General features: G+C 36.4%; 1 protein-coding gene across 1 annotated transcript; it reads right to left on the bottom strand.

Annotated features, from left to right (window-relative positions):
• Nucleotides 1-4038: 4038 nt before the first annotated feature.
• On the bottom strand, nucleotides 4039-23584 carry LOC145685864 (radial spoke head protein 9 homolog). Its single transcript, XM_081758522.1, has 5 exons — nucleotides 23252-23584; nucleotides 19919-20063; nucleotides 14033-14174; nucleotides 9010-9159; nucleotides 4039-4322 (listed from the first exon to the last, which is right to left on the bottom strand). Exons 1-5 carry the CDS (start codon nucleotides 23476-23478, stop codon nucleotides 4162-4164), a joined length of 825 nt encoding a protein of 274 aa, XP_081614648.1. The 5' UTR covers nucleotides 23479-23584; the 3' UTR covers nucleotides 4039-4161.
• Between the last annotated feature and the right edge of the window lie 884 nt (nucleotides 23585-24468).

Here is a 24468-nt window from a genome sequence, read left to right as displayed (position 1 = left end):
CCGCCGCTGACGCGCCTGCAGACTACGGACGCATCCCATTGGGTGTCCCTGCTGCGCTCCTGCCCTCACTCGGTTAGATAACATTCGTACTTTTCAGTGGCTACCTAACACAAGTTGGTTCGTACTTTATGCGCTAGTTATGTTGTACGTCGTATTTTGAAAAATAATCATCATTAAGTGAGCGAGGGTCACAACGCAGAATTTTTGGGGAGAAGCTACATAACATATTTTTTTCTCTTGATTTTCGCGTGGTCCGGGTTACACAGCAGTAGCAATATTCGTAGCTTTCAGTGGCCACCTAGTAGTAGAAGTTGTTATGTATATTATGCAGTAGTTTTTATGCCATACATCCACACTGTATTTCTATTGAGCCCTTCTGATACAGAGTTGTTTTACATTAATTTTCCGAAAAGAACTGACTTGCAACAAGTGCTAGAGAAATTGAACCCACAAAGTATCAAAAGTGAACTTCAACAACGAAACCATCTGTTTTACGCTGGAAAATATTTAGGTAAGAGTATACATGAGAACGCCGTGATCTGACTTTCTTCTGTGTTCTATTAACACTTCTACATGAAATACCATAAATTTTCTACGTAGTGCAATAGTAAAAAGTATTCAGGTGTCAATGGATAGGCCACGTGTTAACTGGAAATGGCTGAATCTGTTAAGAGGTCACATTGGAGAAGACTCTCCTGCATTGCTGGACATTGAAAGTTGTAGTTTGCACATTCTACATTGAGCTTTTCGTGTGACGTGTGAATTAACAGAGTGGAACCTGGGCTCAATGTTAACATCCCTGTAGCGACTCTTTAGAGACTCTCCGGGAAAAGTGAGAATTTTGTTTCTGTTATGGCTGCGAAAAGTTTCCATTGAAGTTTTGTGCTCACAGGTGGTTGGGAGACGCAGTGTACAGTCCGCAGCAAAAACCCTGCAACATGAGCATGTAAGTCTATTGTGAAACGACGAAAGTCTTTTGTTCCAAAGTAAATGTGCAGGGGAGGACGCCGAGGTTTTTCCTGGCGTGATTCGTGCCACTTAGACTTATGTTGATTCCCTGTGCTGTTAGGCGTAGTTTCACAATAAATTTACATGCTCATGTTGCAGGTTTTTTGCTGCGGACTGTACCTGAAAGAACACTGGAAATGTGGTGGAAACTTACATTAAAAGCATGTCTGGCAACAGTTCTGAACCAAAGTCAAGTGCTTCCAGTGTTTGAAAGTTGTTTGTGCTGATAGTTTAATGCAGTGTAAGTTCCATTTTTTGTGTTTGTAACTAATCTCTTAAGACCATTCCTCCAGCGGTACCAAAGTCATGAACTCTGGTTCCATTCCTACCTAAAGATTTGTATGAAGTTGGAAAGAAAATGGCACGCATAGTTATCCAGGAATCTGTTCTTGGGAAGTTATCTTCTGCTGCTGAACTATCACAATTCACCCCATCAAAGAGCAACATGGTGAGTGCATCAAATGTGAACTTGAGATTTGAAACTTCACTAAGTCTCGGTAGTGCATGCAAAGAGAGGAACGTTGCTGAAGAAAGAAAAAAAAAAGGAATGCGAGACATTCCTGTGCAAATTGCCGTTGTATGTCATACAGAAGAGTCCACTGAAATATAGGCTTGTGAGAGATCTTTCATGCCTAGATCCAGATATTGTGGCATCCATAAAGTTTCGTGGTGTCCTTCGGTCACTGTTGAAGAAATAGGCTACACCCAACGAATGTGATCAGCTGTGTTTTGTATGGAAAATTTACTGAGCAGTTTAAAGATGCACTTGCTGGATATAAGTTGGATCCTGAAAGGGCGGGTTGTTTTTACACAAAACTTTTGGATGGTTCGGAAGAATTTAAAGATTTGTTGTTAATCATAAAGAAGCTTCTGGTTTTGTCTCATAGACAGGCTGCTGTCGAACGAGGCTACAGCATAAATGAAGATCTGCTTCTTGAAAGTATGAAAGAGAAACCATTGGTCGGTTTGAGATTTGTGTATGATAATATTTCCCATAAAGATCTTACTTCAATCAACATCACGAAAAGAAATACTGCATCATGCCTTCCATGCATGGCAGAGTTGGAGAAAATAAGGACTTTTGAAAGAGAAAGTCAAGTGCAGGGCAGGAGGAAAGAGATAAGTGAAAATCCTACAGCAGTTGCAGAGGAAGAAAAGGAAATTGATGGAAACAAGTGAAGCTTTGGAGACTGAAGCAAACCAGCTTGCCAATGAAGCAGAGCAGAAATCTTGTTTTACTTTGATAAAATCAAATGCTATCCGAAGAGCAGCTTCGCTAAAGAAGAGATTGTCTATAGATGAAAAAATCACACAACTCCATACTCAGTTGAAAAACTTGTTATATATATATATATATATATATAAATTTTTTTCCTAATTACGCGTATATCTGTCAACACTGTCATGTAATGAATATGGCATGTACGAAAAATAGATTTTTGTTGTTTGTAAATTTGTTCGCTGCACAATTAAAATGTCATGTAGATAGGCTGGATGTGAGTGGATCGGATGACTATAAGGGGAGTTGGGAGGTCAAAAAAAAAAAAAAAAAGCAGCACATTACGCTCCGCTTTGTGTATTTAATTATTGTGTATTAATATTGTACTTGCATTAATATTCACTGTATATGGTACTGTACTTTTCATTTCATAGTTGAGTTTTGAACCTACAATTGCGATCTTGTTATACCTTCCTGTGTCGAAATCATGAAAAATTGGTAATTTATCCTGGAATTTTTTGGGGGAAAGAGAGTGGGAACCCTGTCTCTTTCTCCACTCCATCTTCTCTGCAAGAAACAATGGGCAATAATGGTGTTGTAAGTTCAACCAACATTACGGTTTCACAACAATGCTAGATTATTTTCATACATCATTTCTAACTACTTGCATTTTTCGTTCATGTTTGGGGAAAAACTTGACCAACGGTAGAAGGGTGAAGAAATCTCAAGAACCAATCATAAAATGACAAATGTGTCCAATCACTATAAATGACATTTATTTAAAACTTCTTTAAAAATGACATTTTGCCACAACTATACCTTATTAAGGACATTGATAGAAGTTCTCAGAGAGCAAAGAAACTCAATTTTTTCTTCGGTTACAAGGAAAAGTTTCAAAGTATTCACTGGAGCCTCTTTGTTAAAAAAAAATAATTAATTTAATTAATGTGTAATCTTAATATAGAATTGCAGCGGGAGCTCATGTGGTTCGGATTAATCAGTAGCTCCCGTCTCATATAGCCTCGCTGCTGAAAGGACGTTAAACTCAAAATCAACTCACCTCAATATAGAATACATAAAACATATTGTTACAATTGTGGTATTCTAAAAGATACCACAAACCCACGTGATAGATTAAAACAAATACATTGCAGATGAGAGCACACATGTTATAAGGCACTTGTACCGGTATTTACGTATATATCTAAGCGTGGATCCAGTTGTTGATCAACTTGCAAGAGTGGGAAGTAGCTCACGTGTGAATTAAGGAATATAAAGGTAAGCTTTGATTGAAACGAAGCCGTATTACTTTCTGGAATTACCAAATGGGTAGTAAATTCCGTATACTTTGTTCTAGGATCAATACAACTTGTATTGGTTAAGGAAGAAACGTACCTGTTTGTCGATCAACATTCTATTTTAGAAATTTCTGTATGCTAACTCAAGGAGATAATCTGGAGCTGTAATATTATATGATAAATGAAGGATGCAACCGTTTCTTACATCCTGTATAGGTAAGAATTCAAGGAAAATCACATGGAAAAAATGCGACAAGGCCGGTGATCAAACTCTGATCTCCGGCTTGCTACCAGATCAACCACAAAACCTCGGTTTTGAAATCCATCATTCAGACCACATATTTTGGTTCGAAATCCGGTGTCTGCGTATAAGATATTTTTGCAGTCTGAATTTTACAGCCAAGTACGCAAATAGTATTGTATCATATTAGAAATGTAAGAAATTCCAGTTGCGTAATGTTGCTACCAACTTAATTAATTAAAAAAATAAAATGAAAATAAAATAAATATGTCTCTTTCTCTGGTTTATTTGGCCATATGGGAAATGACATGACAGAAATTCTACTTGAAGCACAAACCGTAAGGACATAAGTCTATTAAACTAACAATGCAACTATTCAAGTAAAAAAAAAATGCCTATAGCATGAAAGGTAGATCTAAATTCTTTCGGCCATTTCCAATATACATATATCCATAATCTGGTGTTCCTATTCTGTGGTAAAAATTCATTCCAGGCCAATAGAGGGAACGTAGTATCATTGTGTTGATTCGTTCTTCCAGTTGCAAGCTCCAACATGCTGTAAAGAGAAAAATGTATGCAGTTTATATTTTGGAACCTTTTATAAAAAGGCGGTAACCGTGTAATGCAGTTATAGAAATCTATTTTAATGACATACTGCCAGACGTCTTTTTTATTTCCTCTTGTTTATTTTTCTTCTTTACACCGATGACAAGCCGTTCGTGGCTTATATATATATATATATATATATATATATATATATATATATATATGCCCACGCTGTATATATATATATATATAACGAACTGTTTGGCGCCGGAACATAGAGAATATTAAGATGATAATATAAGAATCAAAAAGTGAGTTGTGGCTTATTTTCTGCCATTTTTGTGTATCAAATAGTGTGTGTACAAAGATAATTATTTAAAATGTAATAAGAAATATGTCTGGTTAATTATTATTAATTTAATTATAAAACTTACTATATACCTGTTTATTTATCCGGTGATGTAATTCTACTGTTCACGTAATCTGTCACGATGTACGTTAAAAAAAAGTCAATGCCGAACACAGAAATATCTTCACAAGAAAAGATACTTTATCAATAAGGCTATCCATGCAGAAGTATACGTAATTATCCAAATTTGTAATTACTTTAATATATATGTAACATCTCTCTCTCTCTCTCTCTCTCTCTCTCTCTCTCTCTATATATATATATATATATATATATATATATATATATATATATATATATATATATATGTGTGTGTGTGTGTGTGTGTGTGTAATACGTATTGTACCGACTTCATAACAAGTCCTATATTATACTCTGTATAATCAAAGGATGCAAATAATAAATACAAATGCAAATTATGAAGCTATTTATGCATGGGATACTTTGTTCATTAAAATCCAAAAGTTACATCATACTAGAATAAAGGAACACAACGTTGTATGACAACCAAAGGAACATAACTCCAAGAATGGGATTTTTGTGTTCTTGGATTATGTACCTAATTCTAAAAGACCCACTTAGTCTCATTTGAGTGTTATTGAACCTCACTTTGTCATACCTTGTCTGCTCTTCAATAATGTCTTTACGAAGATTCAGCTGTTTCTGGCTTGTCAAAACATTTAGGGATAAGAACCTCTTCAATGGAAAGGAACCTGTATGAAGCATCTACGTTCGGGCCAAAAAGCCGATGAAGGATTAAATTTGGATGGAGGAAATTAAATGCTTGGAGATCAGTTTCAGTTTCGATTAAAAATTGATGTTACAAGTTATGTCACACACCTTAGGTTTCTGAGAGTGCAATGGTCAAAGGTGTTCTCCCAAGAGTCAGTGGAAATGTGCAGTATCACATTTTATATTCTGTGGGTGCTTGCTGGACAGTCAATGCTCATCATTGTTCGTAGTTTAATTTATTTTTTTCTCCCGTTGTAAACTTTTTTTCATGTAAATCGTGACAGATGATAGGAACAGCATTTCTTGAAATTATATGACTGGCTAATAAACAGGTCTAAAAATGCCGATTTTACTATTAAGATATTTTACATTTCTTTAGACAGGTTTTTTGAAAGTGCTGACCACAAGCGACATACAATTTTCTTAAGGATATCACATCTTAAGGCACTCACACATTATCAGGTTTTCTAGCAACCTGAAAAAGTCAAGGAATTTTAAGTATGGATTTTTACTTCTTCAAAACCATTTCTCTTTTTGTTTGATCCGTTTATTTGTTAGGGAATATTTTATAAAATAAATTAAGTTGTTAAAAAAAAACTACCAGTACACACTGTATACATCTACATGTATAGTAGATGAGGAACCCCTGGTGGGGAAATATATAATTGCTTTTTACATTACATGTAGACCTAGACATTTATAATTGTGACCTGGCAAAGTCAGGAATTTGTGCTCGCCAAACAAGTGGGAACCCTGATTATGCACTATGTACTTGCACCTATGTCCCGTTTAGACACAATTCAACAACAACAAAATGTAGGCCTACACTTATTTCGAAACGAAACACTGTTTCTAGTTTAACACTCTAAGCCAGTGTTTCTCAAAGTGTGGGTCGTGGGCCGTTTCTTTGGTGGGCCGCGAGAAGTTTTTCCTTTGAATTTTGAAAATTGTATTTTGATGCAGAAACATATGTTGTAAAGAAAGTACTATCAGTAGAGGTGCTGGGTTAGGGTAGAAAGAGAATGGGTGAGTTCAAAATCTGTCATGGGGTAAGGCATTGCATTGAGAATAGTGTTAGCTCTGTGAAAAATTAGACAATTCAATTAGTTTGAAATACCACAATTTCGTAGAATGACAATGTGTACTTGAATAAAAGTAGGTGGGCCACAAAGTACGGGTCGCGGTAACTAGAAGTTTGAGAATCACTGCTCTAAGCGATCTGTTGTGTTCAGCATCCTGAATATTTACACTACATGCAATTTTACAGACAAAATATATAATGTAGTGTACTAGAAATTTAAAAGCAATTCACATCATGAGCTGTAAATGGGGAAACAATAAAACGTTACGTGGTCAAATCAGTTCAAATCCGTGGTTGGTTGAAGTTTTGTATAATTGTTTGCTCCAAGCCTACAAGAGTCCTAGACCTACGGTTTAAGATGGAATTCAAATCACCGTAATGCGTTCTAAAAAATTAAAAAAAAAAAAGGTCTGCGTGTTAAGGTGGATCACCACCCGGAAGTCAGTACATATTTTAGCTCATTCCCTTAACTACTGCGCAATGAAACGTTGCATTATAAATATTGTACTATTACATAGAGTATTGTTTCAGCTACAGCACAAGGTACTTATTCATTTGGTTGTGTCTCCTGATATCGGAAAATGTAACAAATAAAAGAAAATATTTGATTCGTTTTACAATGAACACACAAGATGGCACTTGCTAGTAGATCTTACTAGAAGTGCTCCGTTTTATGAATTGTTTATTTATATGTGTTAAGTATTTTAAGGTAACAATCTTATCACGAAATAGATATATTGTTTAATTGTTTTTCGTGTTAGGTTTCATATTTTATTTAAATATTAATATACATTTAAGGAAATAGATTTTGAGACGTAATTTGCGCAGAACGCCATAATGCGTTGTTCCCAAATTTGTACGTTTATTATAGTAGTCAAAATAACAAAATTCCTGGAATCTAGCGTTGCAGTTCGAGAAGCGGAATCGCGGGAAGGGTCGAAAAGTTCTCCAGTAAGTGTCTAGCCAGAATTCCATGATTACTCCCTTTATTATCTGGCTTCAGTAAACACTCGACACTATCTGGCAATACCACACTATTCAAGCAGAGTTTAACATAGCACCGAGAACACCTAGTGATCCACCTTAACAACTAGACTAAAGGGGAGCGTTCAGGTTTTTCGTATTAAGCTTCACATATCAAGATTATTTTTTCTCATGTAAACTTTTGTGTCATCACAACATGGGGATGCGAACATTTGTTGCTTCTAGACTAATGTACGAGGCGTGTTTTTAAGTCAGTATCGTTTTGACATTCGGCCGCTGCAGCGCTCCGACACTATTACGGAAACTTCCGACGGTGTTTACGTTTGTTTTTCAGTAGTTAAAATACCTCCGCTGACTGTGAAATACGCGCTGTGATTCGTTTTTTTTTTTTTTTTTAAGTGCAAAAGACGTGAAAGTGGCTGAATTTTATCGCCAGATTAATGAAGTGTATGGAGAAAATATTATGAGTGATAGAATAATACGGAAATGGGTAAGAGCTTTTGAAGATGGCCACTCAAATGTTCATGATGAGGAACAAAGTGGGCTACCTCTCATCACTGAAAACTTGGTGTAGAGAGTTGACAAAAAATTGAAAGAAAATAGACGCTTTACGATTTCATTGTTATCTGATAAGTTTCGTCAAGTTTCAAGAAGTGTTCTCTTTGAAATTGTTAAATCAGTGCCACGACGATGATGATGAGGTTAGGATGACTGTGTTGCAGTGGTTGTCAAATCAGGCTGGAAATTTCTATGACGATGGTATTCAAAAGCTTGTTGTATTATACAATAACTGCCTTAAGATTGGTGGAAACTATGTAGAAAAGTAGACTAAGATACAGGCTTTCATGTAACAATAGAATTGTATACTTGTTTTATTATTATTATTATTTATTTATTTCAAAACGGTACTTAAAAAACACACCTACTATCAACAGAGAAAATTAGTAAAATAAGTTGTTATTATTAGGTTAATATTGTAAGTTCGCACATTGTTGCAGATCAAGGAAGACCAATTTTATCAGAATTTTCTGCCTAAGAATGTAAGGGGAAGTCACTATAGTCTACTGTGGTTTTCATTCCTTGGAAATGCCGTATTCATCCGATTGTAAGCCGATCTTTAATTACTTGGTTCAAAAATGCACCATGGCTTAGAACAGTATCGTTCCAATATGGCCTGTAAATAGATAGCACCCTCTATCGACGCAATAGGAAAAAGTTCCTAGAAATATCGTCAGAATGAGATACAAATATGGTGTCTAGACTCAGTGCTGCAAAGTTAATGAATTTTAATTTTTATCAAGAAAGAAATACAAATTTTATGTTGCTCATGTTTGGATTTAGCAGGTCTTTACATAAAAACATTATTTTAGTGCGCTTCGCTAGGTATATAATATATAATTGTTTTTGATTTCCGAGGAGTCGGCTTATAATCGAATGAATGCGGTATATAAGGTGTTTTTGACAGAATCATTATCAAAATTAAATACTTACCATCTTTAGGTATGTCGAGATCAATTGTGTCTAGAAAATCCAGACTGAAATTATAATCAGGACGTGTCAACAAATTTGTATTCCATTTCTGGATAGGCTTTCGGAGATGCACGTAAGATTTAATCTTTTTAGCGTCAGCTAGGCTCAAACCTAAAATATTAAGTAGTAAAGATACGTAAGTAGTTGCTCCAATGTATATTATTAAAAATATTACATTTAATGCTAAAGACTTGTTTATTCAATTAGCTCATTACAAGGGCCCCAATATATCCCTCACCACGTTAAACAATTGTGCTGGCCGAGTTCGCATTACGCACATGTAATGGAAAAACGTAATTACAAGTCAAGTGACTTATAATACTTCAAGATAAATCATTGGAGCAGAGAAACGCTCCGGTTGTAACTAGCAGGCAAGATTGCACAAGTTCAACTGGGTGATCTGTGATCATCCCATCGGTTCTTAATACTATTTTTGTGGCTTTCTAGAGTAAAATTTTTCTAATTCAGTTGTCTAAAATATAGAATGTTATCAGTGGCGTTTCGTGACGTAATTTTTCGGTAGTTCACAGTCGTTAGAAAATTATATTTTAAAAGTCTTTCAGTATTCTAAATAAGAAAACCTATAAAATATCAAAGTAATCATATATATTTACATATAATAAGAAGTATCCATTCATAAACAAATGCTCCATTTCATTCGTATAACTTCTGACGTTCTTCTGGGCAATCAACTTGTCAATAACTCTTCTGAAGTTAAGCTTTTTTTTTAATTTTTTTTATCTATTGATACTATAGCTAATGCACTGAAACTATTTTGAGCTACAGTACTCCTTCAAAAGTTTTTATATTCTTTAATATGGTAAAAACAACTTTCAGTTTCTGAAGTCAATGTCGGGTTATTTATATACTTTGATTTTCACTAATTTTGTTGTATGCCATTCTTTTTCTTCACACTCACCATCAATTTCATGACAACACACTAAATGGAATTTGCATTAGACTCCAAATGTCTGCTATATTGTATATTTGAATTGCCGCCATGTATGTTGTTTTGTGAACTGTTAACAGTATACATGCAATGTATCAAATTATTATGATAGTTTCAAAGGAACCTTTAATTATCAACGCTTTGTGTATGTACGTTTACATTGTTGTCTCGAGACATTTCATGATTGTTTATTTTTTATTCACGTTCTGTTAGAGGTTAGGCCATGTAAGATGAGTAAGAACTGAAGCTTTCCTGGCGGCAAATAGAGATGTTCTCGAGATATCAGCCAGGTGAAGTCCGACGATAGAGGCGACGTTTCAAGAACTGACATCGTTCTCGTCTTCAGGGCGATTATACTGAGACCAGTTCATGTACTATATATAGGAGAGGTAAGTGAGGGGTTAAGAATCCGTGCCTCTGATTAGATGGTCTATAGCTTGATGCTGATTGGCCGTATTCATATATGCTTTCTTTATGACTGCACTGCAGATGTTTATAGGAATGTTGATAATATCTTTGTCATCTGGCCTCATGGGAGAAATGCACTGCAATCGTTCCTTGAATTTCTCAACAATCAACACAGTAACACCAAGTTTACCATGGAAACAGAAGACTGCATACCATTTCTAGACATCCTCTTCGTCGCAAACCTGATGGAAGTCTAGGCTACAGTGATTACAGAAAACCTACCCACACTGACCTTTATCTTAATGGAAACAGCTTTCACCATAAATCACAGCACAATAATCATCAGCACGCTTGCACTTAGAGCAAAAGCCATCTCGGACCAAGAAAGCTTGTCCAGTGAACTTGCACAACTCAAGAAGACCTTACTGGAGAATGGATACAAGGAAGACGACATTCGATTGGTCCTGAAAAGGACCTTTTCCAGTAAAAGGACCACCACAGGATCTGAAGATCCAGTCAACATTGCAGTCCTGCCCTAACGGGGAAACTATCTGGAAAAATTGCAAGAATCATGAAGAGACACAATATCAAAACCATAAACAGACCGCCATCAAATATCAGAAAACTACTCCGTCCAGTTAAAGACGATTTGGGTCTTAAAACACCATGAGTATACTGCATTCCCTGAGAATGCGGGAAAATTTACATAGGACAAACAGGAGGAACAATAGAACATCTATGCAAGGAGCATCAGAGATACATCAAACTGTTTTATCCAGAGAAATCAGCCCTGGCGGAACACAGTATAACGGACGGACATAGAATTTTATTTTCAGAAACTAAAATTATTACAGAGAGCTCAAACCACTGGGACAGGATAATTAAAGAATATCTTGCTATATTACAAGAACCCAACAATATCAACAGGGATACAGGATTTCAACTCAGCCAGACATAAACACCAGTCATAAAGAAAGCATATATGAATACGACCAATCAGCGTCAAGCTATAGACCATACAATCAGAGACACGGATTCTTAACCCCCACTTACCTCTCCTATATATAGTACACACGAACTAGTCTCAGTATAATTGCCCTGAAAACGAGAATAATATCAATTCTTGAAACGTCGCCTCTATCGTCGGACTTCACCTGGCTGATATCCCGAGAACATCTCCATAATATGTAAGATAAGATTTACAATTTAAAAAGGAGATCACTGTAATATGTTTGATGCTCTCTCACCTCTAATTGAACTCGAGGCCATTCCACCAAAGACATATACTAGTCACTATACAAATGAGGAGGACAGGACACTTCATGAAGTCAACCAAACCACGAAAACACTAGAGCTCCTAGAATATTTAGACTGCTAATGGATACATACAGCATATTCAAACCCCAAAATCTGATTCAATCAATCAACAGTGAGCGAATGTGACTTCTTTTTTTAACAAAATTATTATGAGACTTAACAGAAATGATCATGCGAACGAATCGTGATATAATATTTGCCGCACTTACCAGGCGCGCACTCAGAAAATTTTATTGGATGAGTCAAAAGTTTGTGGGCTCCAATGCTGTAAGACATTATATCTCTGTACGATTGATCTGATGTAATTCTACAGCCGAGAAATGGTATCTAATTGTTAAGTTCCGCAATCAATATGCTAAGAAAAAATACAGAATTAGATTTTTTCTTTTTAAAGAAAAGAAAGAATACAGATGAAGTGGAAAATCAGATCTTTAGGCTACATCAGTCATTTCTCTACTAAACAGAAAAACAAATTTTATTATAAAAGCAAATTTTATTTTATTATAAAAGTATCCAAGCGAATGTCGAGTTAAGAAGTTTTGAGGGGGGATCCGAACCCGGAAGATTCTCCGTGTGGGTGAGTCTTTGGTGTTCACACTAGTTAAATTCAGCATAATTTTAATGTCTTTATTATAGATCTCATACTTCTTTACTTTTTCAATCAGATGTCCCAAATATATTACATAATTCAGGTCCATTGCTATTTCCCTTCATATAAGGCGCGAGAAAAGCAAAACAATCATATTTTCATTTCATAATATATCAGCCTTGATAGATGTGGCGCACTCCAACGTGTCTACAGGGAATGGTGTTGCATTGGTGGCAATAAAGCACTTCGTGACAACTATGGTTGGAAAAAGATCTTCATCCAGAGGGACCGGAGGTGAGTGGCGAGAGAATGAGAATCGCTTTCACAGAAGGTAGGAATTGCAGTCAGTAAATGAAGGCCCATCCCAACGAACATTGCTACAAGAATTTTACGCCATGGATATACGGAGTCGAGTACCTCGAAAGAGGGCTTTGCTAACACGCGGTTTTGCCTCTTCTCCAATGACGCATTTTATCCACAGTCTGTGGAGGGTGTAGTTTAGGCAGGTGGTGGTACTGCGATGTTTTGTGGGTGTGTTTCTTATCATACATTGGGCCCACTCATTCAGATGACCGTGAACATGAACCAGGATATTTATTTGAACATTTTCAATAATCAGGTGTTGCTCTTCAGTTTATCTCTTCATGATGACCATGCTGTGGACATTAGGGATGCGCACGAGACAAGATTTGAGGCTGTCTCGTCTCGAAAATGTGCTGTAAAAGTGATGTCTCGACTCAAAAAACGTATATTTTTCTATTGGAATAGTTGTGTCTCAACTCGAATTTTCTCAGGAAAATTCTGTCTCGACTCGACTCGTGCGCATCCCTAGTGGACATTCCCACTTTCCAACACAACTGTCGTGTTCACAAGATTGTATGTTTGTGTGTGGTTTGATGAACACGTAGGAACCCTGTCACACCACATTCAGCCTCCTATAGGCTCCCAAATATTTAGCCGGACAGTCCAAGACTTACATCATCTGTCTCCTAAAAGTTGTTCAAGATGTTCGTTTCTCTCCAGAACAAGAAAATAACATTTGTGACATATATTATTTTTAAAACCTGCTTTCATTAATCTTCGATACTCAACTAATAGGAATAATCTAGTCAGGCACTCACCTTTGGTAAGTGTTTACCTCACCTAATAGGAATAATCTAGTCAGGCACTCACTTTTGGTAGGTGTTGACCTCAACTAATAGAAATAATCTAGTCAGGCACTCACCTTTGCTAAGTGTTGGCCTCAACTAATAGGAATAATCTATAAGGCACTCACTTTTGGTAAGTGTTGACCTCAACTAATAGGAATAATCTAGTCAGGCACTCACTTTTAGTAAGTGTTGACCTCAACTAATAGAAATAATCTAATCAGGCACTCACCTTTGATAAGTGTTGACCTCAACTAATAGAAACAATCTAGTCAGGCACTCACCTTTGATAAGTGTTGACCTCAACTAATAGGAATAATCCAGTCGGGCTCTCATTTTTGCTAAGTGTTGACCTATTATTGGTGAATTCTGATATTTCAGCTAGAAGTATGACTATGTATTATTATGTATTTCATAGTATGACTATGACTACCCTGTAAATTTGCATTGAGTGTCCCGCTTTTAGTCTAAAAGTCCTGGCTACTCTATGCTAGTGTCATAAGTTTGATGAAGGTATGAAAGTTTGAATCAACATCCCTGGATATGATTACCTATATACTGCATAGACTTTACCTGAAAACGGCAAATTTTCAACAACCATCCCGTCTGGCTTCTTAAATAATGCTCCTCTAGGTACAATGGCGGCTTCGTCTGATATTTGAAGTACTACCGCAGCTAATCGGTCTTCTTCCTTAATGGATTTTGGAACCCTTTCCTTCAAAGAAAATATTGCAAGTTATCTCGTTACTCAGTGAATGGTATTTTCTGTAACAATAAAACTAAACAGCAAGTTAAATGTATATTTTAAGTTAATTTGTTTGCTATCGTATTGATATAGGCAATATTCACCCCACCCCTCCATTTTCTTAATGTTATATTGTCCTTAAGAAATATATTAGTATTCCAACCCTGTCAACATTGAATAAAAGTGTTGGTAAAATAGATGCATAGTGCCTCAACAGTGTTGCGTACCTACACCCATGTTTCTCTCTGTAGCCTATTGATTTATGTGTATGATTCATATATTAATTATATACATCAAAAGGGTATATAATTCTTAGATTTTTCTGTGAGTATACATGACATAATCAAACTACTTGCAGGTCATGGATCAGTGTGTTTAGGTGTTACTATATCCGCGGCACTAATCTTGCAACATAAAAGAATTACAAAATGGTAGGACACTTTTATGACGATAGATATTAATATCCTTAGAAACTGGATGTGTTAAGTTGAAGCAGGCACGTAGCCAGGATTTCATGAAGGGGGGGGCGTGACATGAAATACTGTGGTCATCATACCAGGGGCTCGATCATTCTAAACTATTTTACTGAAATATATTGGTTCGTTTAGCCAGGACTTCGTAACGGCGGGTGGTGGTGGTGGTGGGGGGGGTGACATGAAATTCTGAAGGTCCAGGAGCTTGATCAATCTAAACTACTTTACTATCAACATATATTGGTTTGCTAGGGCAATAAAATGAGGATATGTTGGCAAGTTTTTTAATAAAAAACTATGAAGAAATCTCGAGTAAAATAATAATAATAAAAAACGTATTGAAGATTTTACAATATTTACGTTCTTCGTCAGTTTATTCAAATATAACAATTTTCCTTTCATTATGACCCCAACTATTATAAAAAGTACATATTCACTATTATAAAAACTTCATACTCAATAATGTCTTGTAAACTATTTTACAATATCTGCGTTCCTTTCTCTGTTGAATCAAATGCTAACAGAACATTCCACACAAAAATTTTTGTTTTTATTATTCCGCCAACTACTGTCGGTTCCAAATGACAGATTAAAGAAGCAGTAGAAATTTTCTCCTGAAATAACATGTTTGATACTGCAAGGATGCGATGACGAAAAATTATAATAAAAAATGTCCACGTTGTTGCACAAGGGCACTATGCTTTCGGAAGCTTAAAATCTTCCTGACTAGTAGCAGAAATTCTGAGAATTCAGTAACTTTTCTTGAAATTTCAAATTCCCTGACTCTTCCAGGATATCTCGCTTAGCTCGCCACCATGTATTGCAAATAATACAAATCTCCTCATAAGAAAGAGTAACCACAGGCTTCCTGTAGTTTTTTTTAATTATCTTTAACGTTAATCCTTTTTTTCATTTTATTTTGTTTAATCCATCCTTATTTTTTTTTCACTTCTGGTCTCGAAGGGGAGGGGTCCGGACCCCCCCTTGGCTACGTGCCTGGTTGAAGAATGACAACGTTATACGTAAATTCACAAACTACTGGATAATTCTGTCCTAAAGAATTTTGTAATAAGGGACAACCTCGCAAAATAATAGAACATGTACGAATTCTGTCTTTTTATAGGAACTTGTTTTCCTGTTTTCTTTGAAACGAACTAGAATCTATTTAATCCCTTCAGTGTGGGTGGCGAGTTAACTCGTGTCTTCAAAATGCACCTGCTGTGCGGATGGAATATATATATACGCTTGCTTTGGCTATTTTGTATTGCGTATGGCGAATATACTTGCTCATAGTATGAGTAATGTTATTTCAAATAACCAAGGTAAAAAAATTCCAAAGTTCTAAAAAAAACTACACTTTTTTACAGCGGTTCGCATCTGAAAATTACGCACTGAAGGGGTTAAACGCTCCTTGCTTTTTCAAAATGAATTTATACTGAGCCCAGGGGTAAAAGTGAGGGTAACGCGAGGAGACGTCGCCCTCCCACTTCCAAAAAATATCTATGGCGTGTCCCCACTTCCTAAGAAAAATACAATGGGTAAAGATAGGCACGGGGGACGCCGTGACGTCATGCGTCCCCTCACCTTTTCAGATTCACTTTTACCCCTGACTAAGCCTACATATAAACTTGAAAAGAGTCACCCAGAGAGTGTCCTTACGCGAGTAGAACAACAACATAATCGTGATACAAGAAACAAACAAACAAACTTTTTTATTATAGAACATAGAACTGTATTATATGAAAATTAGTGTAAATACGCGAGTATTATACTTTACAATATACTCCCTAAAGATATAAAGGCTCAGGACTCTGTTGTTAAATAAATAATAATAAAAAAAAAAAGAACTTCGGAAATATTTATTACAATATTGCTTTTACTCAGTAGAGGAGTACATGAGTTGCTAATTACATTAAAATTTTATATGATCTACAGTAAACCAGTGTCATTACTTGTTTTTAGCACTCGATATATATGTAAGGATTTTTACAAACACTGCAAGTAATAATTACTCTAATTTTAATTATATCATTCAAAATGTAAGGTATTATAATGATATTACGCAAAATGTAAGGCGTAACATTATATTATTAACCTAGTGTGTGTAATATACATGATTACTGTTTCGTTTTCTTTTGTGTTTATATATAAATGACGTGTCCATATCAGACGCATTGTAATACAGAGCTAAATGTATGAAAAAAGGACGAAAATACAATACAAAACTACTGTAGTTGATCCTCAAACCTTCGTCTTGCGGTACGCTATAGGTTAAAATTGTGATTTAAAACTTTTTAAAATTTTTTAAAAAGTTTTCTGAACTAACCTGCGTTTACACAACTGTTAGTGATCAAATCAAAATATAGTCAATGGTAGTATGTTTCATGTGGTTTGGAGGTAAAGCTTGTTTACTATTGCATTGTCCTAGAGGTAAACGGTAACAAGTAAATTATTTTGTGTTTGACGTTGAATAAATACTTGTGGATTTTACATTAAGTAATTACAACTTGATTCATATTTAATACGGTCTTTGTCTCAATAAGCAGACAAACACTTCATGTTTAGCATCGCCACTGTTCGTTTTGAAATGAGGGCAAACATATATAGGCAAGCAGCAAAAGTAACGGAGTGACAAGTGTTAACTACCATGTAGGCCTATTAGGAATTAGCGTTATTCATAGACTGAGATTTTGTACTATAAATAGATTAAAATTATGTAGAACAAATTTTAATTTTCACAAAATAAGAGACATTTAAACAGATTTGAAGAAGAAATCGCTAAAAATCAATCTGATAAAATTCCAATTGATATCAAGGATGTTATAAAAAAGAGGATCTGTCCATATGTATGTTTATACTATAAGCTCAATGAAGCTGAAAAACAACTGAGCATCGGTACGTCTGACTGGCTACTCTCGTTTATGCCATGAATGTTGGTCCAAAACAATGCTATCTTATTGGTCGGAGTGGGCAGAGTGGGAAGTGGCGAAACTGTGACGTATGTTTTCACGATTTTGTTGCATAGGCAGATCCTCTATTTTTATAGCATCCTTGGTTGATATACCCGTAAGAATCAATGGGCTAAAAGCAAAGAAGGTGCAGGTACTCAACGGCGTTAGACAAGAATACCCAGCTCTAACATACAATTCGATACAGAGTTAAAGCTTGGGAGAGATGAGATGAACGCATTGAGCTAGCGACAAGGTCGCAACTTCTCTACCAGTATAATCTACTAAAATGATTAGCACTCTAGCTCAATGGTTCTCAACCGATGTATCACGACATACTGGTTTGTCTCGCAGTTCCTTAAGGTGTGTTGCGAAATTTAAAAAAAATTAAAAATCATGAAGAATTTAATAATAATTAGTTAAAATCAAGACAGACGGTACTAGTCAGTACCTCCAGCGGTAGCAATGATGCTCAGTACTAGTGCCTATATAGAGTCATTAAAACAAACTAATTGGTTTCACTACTACTACTATTTATAACAATAATATCAAACAAGGGTCTCAGGATGTCCTGAACTTCAGTAAAATGTGTCGTCACTCAGAAAAGGTTGAGAACTACTGCTCTAGCTACTGTACTTGAGAAGCCCAGAGCCTTAATGATACAGTGCTCACCTATGGTGCGAAAAATTTCGGATTCGATCCCAGGTCATGTTAGTTTGTGATAAATAAGCGTGTGTTTTTTTTCTTGCTTGCTTGTTTATTCAACTCTTCCATAATCACTCACTTCTTTGGCTTAATGGACATAACCAGGGGAAGACAAGTTTTATATATATATATATATATATATATATATATATATATATATATATATATATATATATATATATATATCGCCACCGGTTATGTATTTAATTGCGTGATAATGAATACAACTTCATTTCCGGGGAGAGGGGAAGCCCCGTAATATCGAAGTCACAAATATCGTGAACTCTATGTATATAGAAAATGGAAATATTAAAAATGTATATGAAAATAATAAACTATTTTCTATTAACCTTAGCAATAAAACGTTTAAACCTATATCTTAATGTTGTAATTTTGTTTGCATACGACTGTAAAGCAAATAAGTGGCGTAGAGAGAAAGATACAGGAGAAATTTTAAATCAGGAGAAATTTATATGTAAGCCTAATAAAAGTGTACATATCCCTAAAACAAGTATGGCTACAAACAGGCCCGTCTTTACACAAGGGCCGTATCCAGGGCGACGAATATTCGAGGGTGATATATTTAAAACATTGAGATTAAACTACGATATACAGAAACAAAAGACTGTTCACGAGAGAGATTTGAGAAAGATATTCTGAAAATGTTACTACCACGGCGCTATAGAGATTTCTCGTTGCAACGTTACTGATGCTAGCAAAAACTGAGACTATTGCTTGTTGGTTGCCAGCGCAATCCGTGCATTTACTGTAGTTCTGTCTGTATGCCCTGCCTCGTTCCTCGTGACTCAATATTAGCGGTCGTAGCCATATTGTTTACTAGTAGACCTATATCGAATACGAATAAATAAATTGGAGGGAGCAAAATTTGCTTTGGCTTAGGGTGTCAAAAACCTAAATATGAGATTAGCTACTAGTGACGGCTGTCATTTTTAATTTCTTGGGGTGAGGGAACGGGGAGCTCTTTCCTTTTCTGACGTCGTCACTGGTGGCTACCCGAGTTCCTTGGTAGCTAAGTTGTTAGCATAGACTACGTGCCTTTGGCATGGGATACACGGGTTCGATTCCCGACAGGAGCTTATGTGATTCGGATTCCACGTTAATCAGTAGGTGCCTCGCTGCTGAAAGGGACGTTAAACTCAAAATCAATTCAATTGGTGGCTATCCTAAAAGCAATTTAGAGAACAGCAATGTCTAAAGTTGCGAGCCCGACTTTCGGACCAAATCGAGCCCGAGCTCAATAAATAAATGCCAGTCCTATAACTGAATAGCGAATCCGAGTCCCAATGAGGTTGGTGAGCTCAAAGCACGAGCAGTGTGAACCCGAACCCTTAGAGCTGTGCGATATTTCGATATACTGGCTAATCGATCGATGTATTTCGATATATCGATCATGTTTCTATATTTTGTCGATATCAAAATCCGGATTTCACCTCGGGTATATCCTTACAGAGCGCAAGTTGAACGCGAGCTTCAATCAGAATAGCCTGAGCCCGAGTGAATCCACATCGCCAAATAGCCATCTTTGTCTTTTTTTCCTAATTAGGCAAGTTTTGCATGCCATACTTACACTTTCCTCTAGATTGAAGTCCATAGGATCTATTACTTCCGCCACAACCTCAGGTGTTCCATAAAATCGAAGAGTAGAAAGTTTTGCAATATCTTTTTCTTCTCTCCTTATTGTTGGCAACAGTGACCAGTCTACACAATTCAAACTGAAATGAGAGACAAAAAAACTTCTAATAAGAGATAGTAAAGATATTGTTTCAGACAAAGAATTATAGTATGGCTAAATATTGGCCCCATAAGTAATCTTCTCTAACAGCACCACATATCGGGAAAATTACGAACTACACAAAAGCTGTCTTGGCTCTTGGTATTGCTTGCTAGAATAGTTTCTAGTGCAGCAGTATGCGGAGTGAGGTCGCTCCACGGCTATGAGGCAAGCTATGTAACAGGGACGTTTTAGAACAGTGACAGAAGTTCACATACATAATGTAATGCTGTGTAAGTTTAATCGAGGTTACTCTGCCACAGCCGCGACAAAAAACATCACCGCCTTGTATGAGCAGGAAATCCTAGATGTGCAGAGGCATTAGAAATGGTATCAGAAATTCTGGTCGGGAGACAACAATCTCATCGACATGCAACGATGCACCGTGTTGAAACTGGAAAGATGGATACTTCATGAGTTGATCCGCGGCAAAAGCAGCAATGTGTTGACTTTTCCTATTCTACCATCACAGAAGGAAGCCATTTCTGAAAAGAATGTTAACGAAAGAAAAAAAGAAAAAGAAAAATGCAAAATGGGCCCTTTACCATAATACTAAACGTAATATCACTTGGTGGTGAAAAGGGATTGTGGCAAAACAGGACATGAGCCCCTGCAAAGTGATGTTATGCGCTTGGTAAGTATGCGTAGCATAGTCTATTTTGAACTCTTTCCACAGAACTTAATAGGCTGAAGTCTACTCTCAAAAATTGGAACAGCTACAGACTGCATTGCTAGAAAAAAGTTCTGCACTGATCAATCATATGAGCCTGCTCATCCACGGAGACGACGCCCCTACCATAGTTTGCGAGAATGACTGTGTGAAATTTGCGGAATATGGATGAAAGAAACTTCGACGACCATATTCATCGAGCCTTGCATCAAAAGATTTCAGTCTATTTCGTTGTCTCCAGAAACCACACTGATGTTAAGAGACGTTGATGCTGAAGATATGAGGCACACAGCATCCGAGTTCCTTGTATCAAAATCCCTTGACTTGCACAAGTAGATATCACGGAGTTGTAGAAATAAGGGGAGATTATTATGATGCCTGACGATTGCGCTTATGAAATTTCTTCGGTGTTTGTTTCGTGGTAGGGAAAAACGACATTACTTTGGGGATGACCCAATAAATCGCTCGACATCAGGGTAGCATCGAAGGTTGACCTTACAATTGTAAACTGTGTAGAGCAGTGGTTCTTGAAGTTTTTTCTGGTCACGAAACAGTCTCTCTTGTTAAGTTTACGAGTAAAATTCGACAGGCTGATAATTTCTAATCAATACTAGTGTCCATTTTTCATAGCACCAAGCCCCCAAAGGGCGATATGTTACAGAGCACTGTAGTAAATCAGCATGCATGATACACTCTCTCTCTTCCCTATAGCATCCCAGACAGCATGTTTGCTTGCTGCAAGCTTGCCTGCCGCTTTTATTTGATTTTATTTCGCTTTGGCTTATACACAAAAGCTTATTTCTGCTTAGCGCAAGCCGTAGCGCGGGCAACCCACGCTTCACTTGCGAGATGCTTTTCTTTAGATTGAAGTGAAAAGCCAGCGCGCGTTCGATTTTCAGTTGTTCTCAAAAACCACGTGACGCTGACCTCTTAACTTTCGGCGACAAGGTAGTGTTCGCGTTGTTAGCGTCTTGTTAGCATTCAGCTTGAATAAAGGACAAACTTAATTATTTTTTTTTTTAATTGTGCCGTCTAGTACTCTAGTACTCTAGTCCCACGTACCTATAATGTCGCTCTTTATTTCCTCATATTTCGGTAACCATGAGGCATAACGAATTGTAGTATTTATGTATAAAGCATAAATGTGAACATAGATGGCAGCAGGTTTGAGCCTATTTATTTCGCGAAAGAATACAGAACTGTTGGAGATATTTTAATATAAACTTTAAGTTTAACTTACAGTATAAACTTTATCTGAACGCTGTGTTTAAAGTATAAACATTTTTCTGCATTTTTATATAAAAAGGTAGAAATTTCAAGTACTCGCGGCTAATACAGCAACATTTTAGATATTTGCAAGAAGCAACGGCGCGCTGCTTGTCACAATTAAAACGTAACAATTATGCTTATTTTGATGTTTTGCAGAAGCGGATCGGAGACTTGGGTGTTTTCACGGTGTGTATTTACTTCAATAATTGGGGATTTGAGGGGACAATATATTGTAGCATAGAGTTACTCGCACGGTTAAATTATATTGATTTCAAACTGTTTTATCTAAATTCGCTTACTGAAAGCTTCCATATAACTTGTTTGGCGTGTGTTTCGCTTGCAACAAGCTTATTAAAGGTTGCCATTGATAAGAATACGCTTATAATTGGCTTGTGTTTGAGATAATTTGACTTGTGTTTAACTTGCGAAGACAAGCTTGCCCCAAGCCTTGCCCAGATGTAACTAACTAGCTTGCCACAAGCTTGCAGCAAGCTAATTGGCTTGCATATTATAGCTTGCGGCAAGCTAATTGACCTTGCGACAGCAAGTTTGTGGCAACTTGCAGCAAGTTTAAATTGCTGTCTGGGCATGATACACTTCCTAGGTTAATTACTAAGACAGTGGATTTGAAACGCTGACACATGCTATGTTTTCAGTTTACTTAGTATGGCCGCCCTATACACCTTTATGTATAATTAAACTTCATTTTTCTCCGTAGCTATCCACCGTACAGTGATGACCTTTATTACCTTTTTCCTTTGTTTGATGCTTAAATTTCGTTTAATTTTATGAATTTCCCCTGAAATTTTGTAATTTTGGTGGGCCACGAGCGGAACTTAGTCCTACTTGTATTAAAAAAAAAAATCTCTGCTACTTAGTGGTTGTCATCTTCCTAGAATTCGAAAATTCACGATTATAAAAGTAGTCTTGATTATACTTTTAAAGGGTTAGTTCTAATTGCGGAGGAGAGGCAACGCAAACCATGAAGGTAAATACGGGCTCCAGAACCGAGTACCTTGATTTTGTCTAAATTGTGATAAAGGTTAAAAAAACAACGAGCCCTGCGGGGCTTCTAGGCCTCTTCGCTCGCTCAGCTATATTTTGTGAAGTAAGTAGTTCTGGCCCCCTAATTAGAATTTATCCCTTTTAAAATGTAAAGATACTGTGTCGACACTACTCTTGTTGCTTACCTGTAAAAGAATTTTCTACTTTTTATGACGTCTTTAACATGACCATATGCTATGTAGTAATCCGTTTGAAGCCCTTGGATGCGCCCCCAAAAATACATTTTTTGAAGGTGATTTTCACTTTGTAATATAGTTAATGAATTTATAAGCATACAGCATTGCTCACTGCTGAACGTGAGGCCACAATAACGTATATATTCTAAAGAAGTGGTGAGTTTATGTATTTCCATTATAACAGTCACACTTTTCAAATCACATTACAATTTTTAACAACAGGGCTAGTGCTGAAATTAAAAGGATTTTCTACCACGCCTCTTTCACAAGCGTGTCATAGATTCTGTAGGTATATATTTAAACTCACATGTTAATTATCAGGTTTCCATTTGTGGAAGCTGATGACTAGATAATCCCGTTAAGGTGGATCACCACCCGGAAGTCAGCACATATCCTAGCTTCCTTAACTAATGCGCAATGAAAAGTTACGTATTATAAATATTGTACTATAAGATAGAGTAATGTTTCAGCTACAGCATAAGACACTGATTCATTTGGTTGTCCTGATATCGAAAAACGTAACAAATAAAATAAATATATTTGATTCGTTTTAAAGTGAGCACACAAGATGGTACTTGCTGTTAGATTTTACTAGAAGTACTCCGTTTTAGGAAATGTTTATTTGAATGTGTAAAGTATTTTAAAGTAACGATCTTATTAAGAAATAGATGTACTATTTGACCGCTTTTCGTGTTATGTTTCACATCTTATTTAAATATTAATTTACATTTAAGGAAATAGATTTTGAGACGAAACTTGCGCAGAATGCCATAATGCGTTGTTGCCAAATTTGTACGTTTACTGTAGTAGTCACACTAAGAAAATTCCTGGATTCTAGTGTTGCAGTTGGAGAATCGGAATTGCGGTAAGGGTCGAAAACTAATTTCTCCAGTAAGTATCCAAGCAGAATTCCATGATTACTCCTTTTATTATCTGGCATCAGTAAACACTCGACACTTATCTTGCAACGCTGCCCTATTCAAGCATCATTTAGCATAGTACCGAGAACACATAGTGATCCACCTTAAAGATAAAGAAACAATAGAACCACACCTAAAGAATCTATAGGTAAAGTACCTCAATCGTCTTGATTTTGGCATTTACGCCATTTTGTCATGCAAGCAATGATTTAGTAGGGATCGGACCTGTAGTTCTACATCGAAAAA

The sequence above is a fragment of the Thermobia domestica genome, chromosome 5, assembly GCF_964235325.1.
Source record: "Thermobia domestica chromosome 5, izTheDome1.hap1.1, whole genome shotgun sequence".
Lineage (NCBI taxonomy): Eukaryota > Metazoa > Arthropoda > Insecta > Zygentoma > Lepismatidae > Thermobia > Thermobia domestica.
This window is presented reverse-complemented; position numbering and strand designations above follow the sequence as displayed.

Bases quoted from the DNA above. Each gene is read 5' to 3' on its own strand.
- LOC145685864 (XM_081758522.1), bottom strand. From the start codon at position 23,478: ATGGAAATACATAAACTCACCACTTCTTTAGAATATATACGTTATTGT. The intron at 9,160-14,032 runs GTAAAGTCTATG...TTAATATTTTAG, and splicing joins TGAAAATTTGCCGTTTTCAG to GTTTGAGCCTAGCTGACGCT. The intron at 4,323-9,009 runs GTAAGTATTTAA...TTCTCTTTACAG, and splicing joins TCTCGACATACCTAAAGATG to CATGTTGGAGCTTGCAACTG.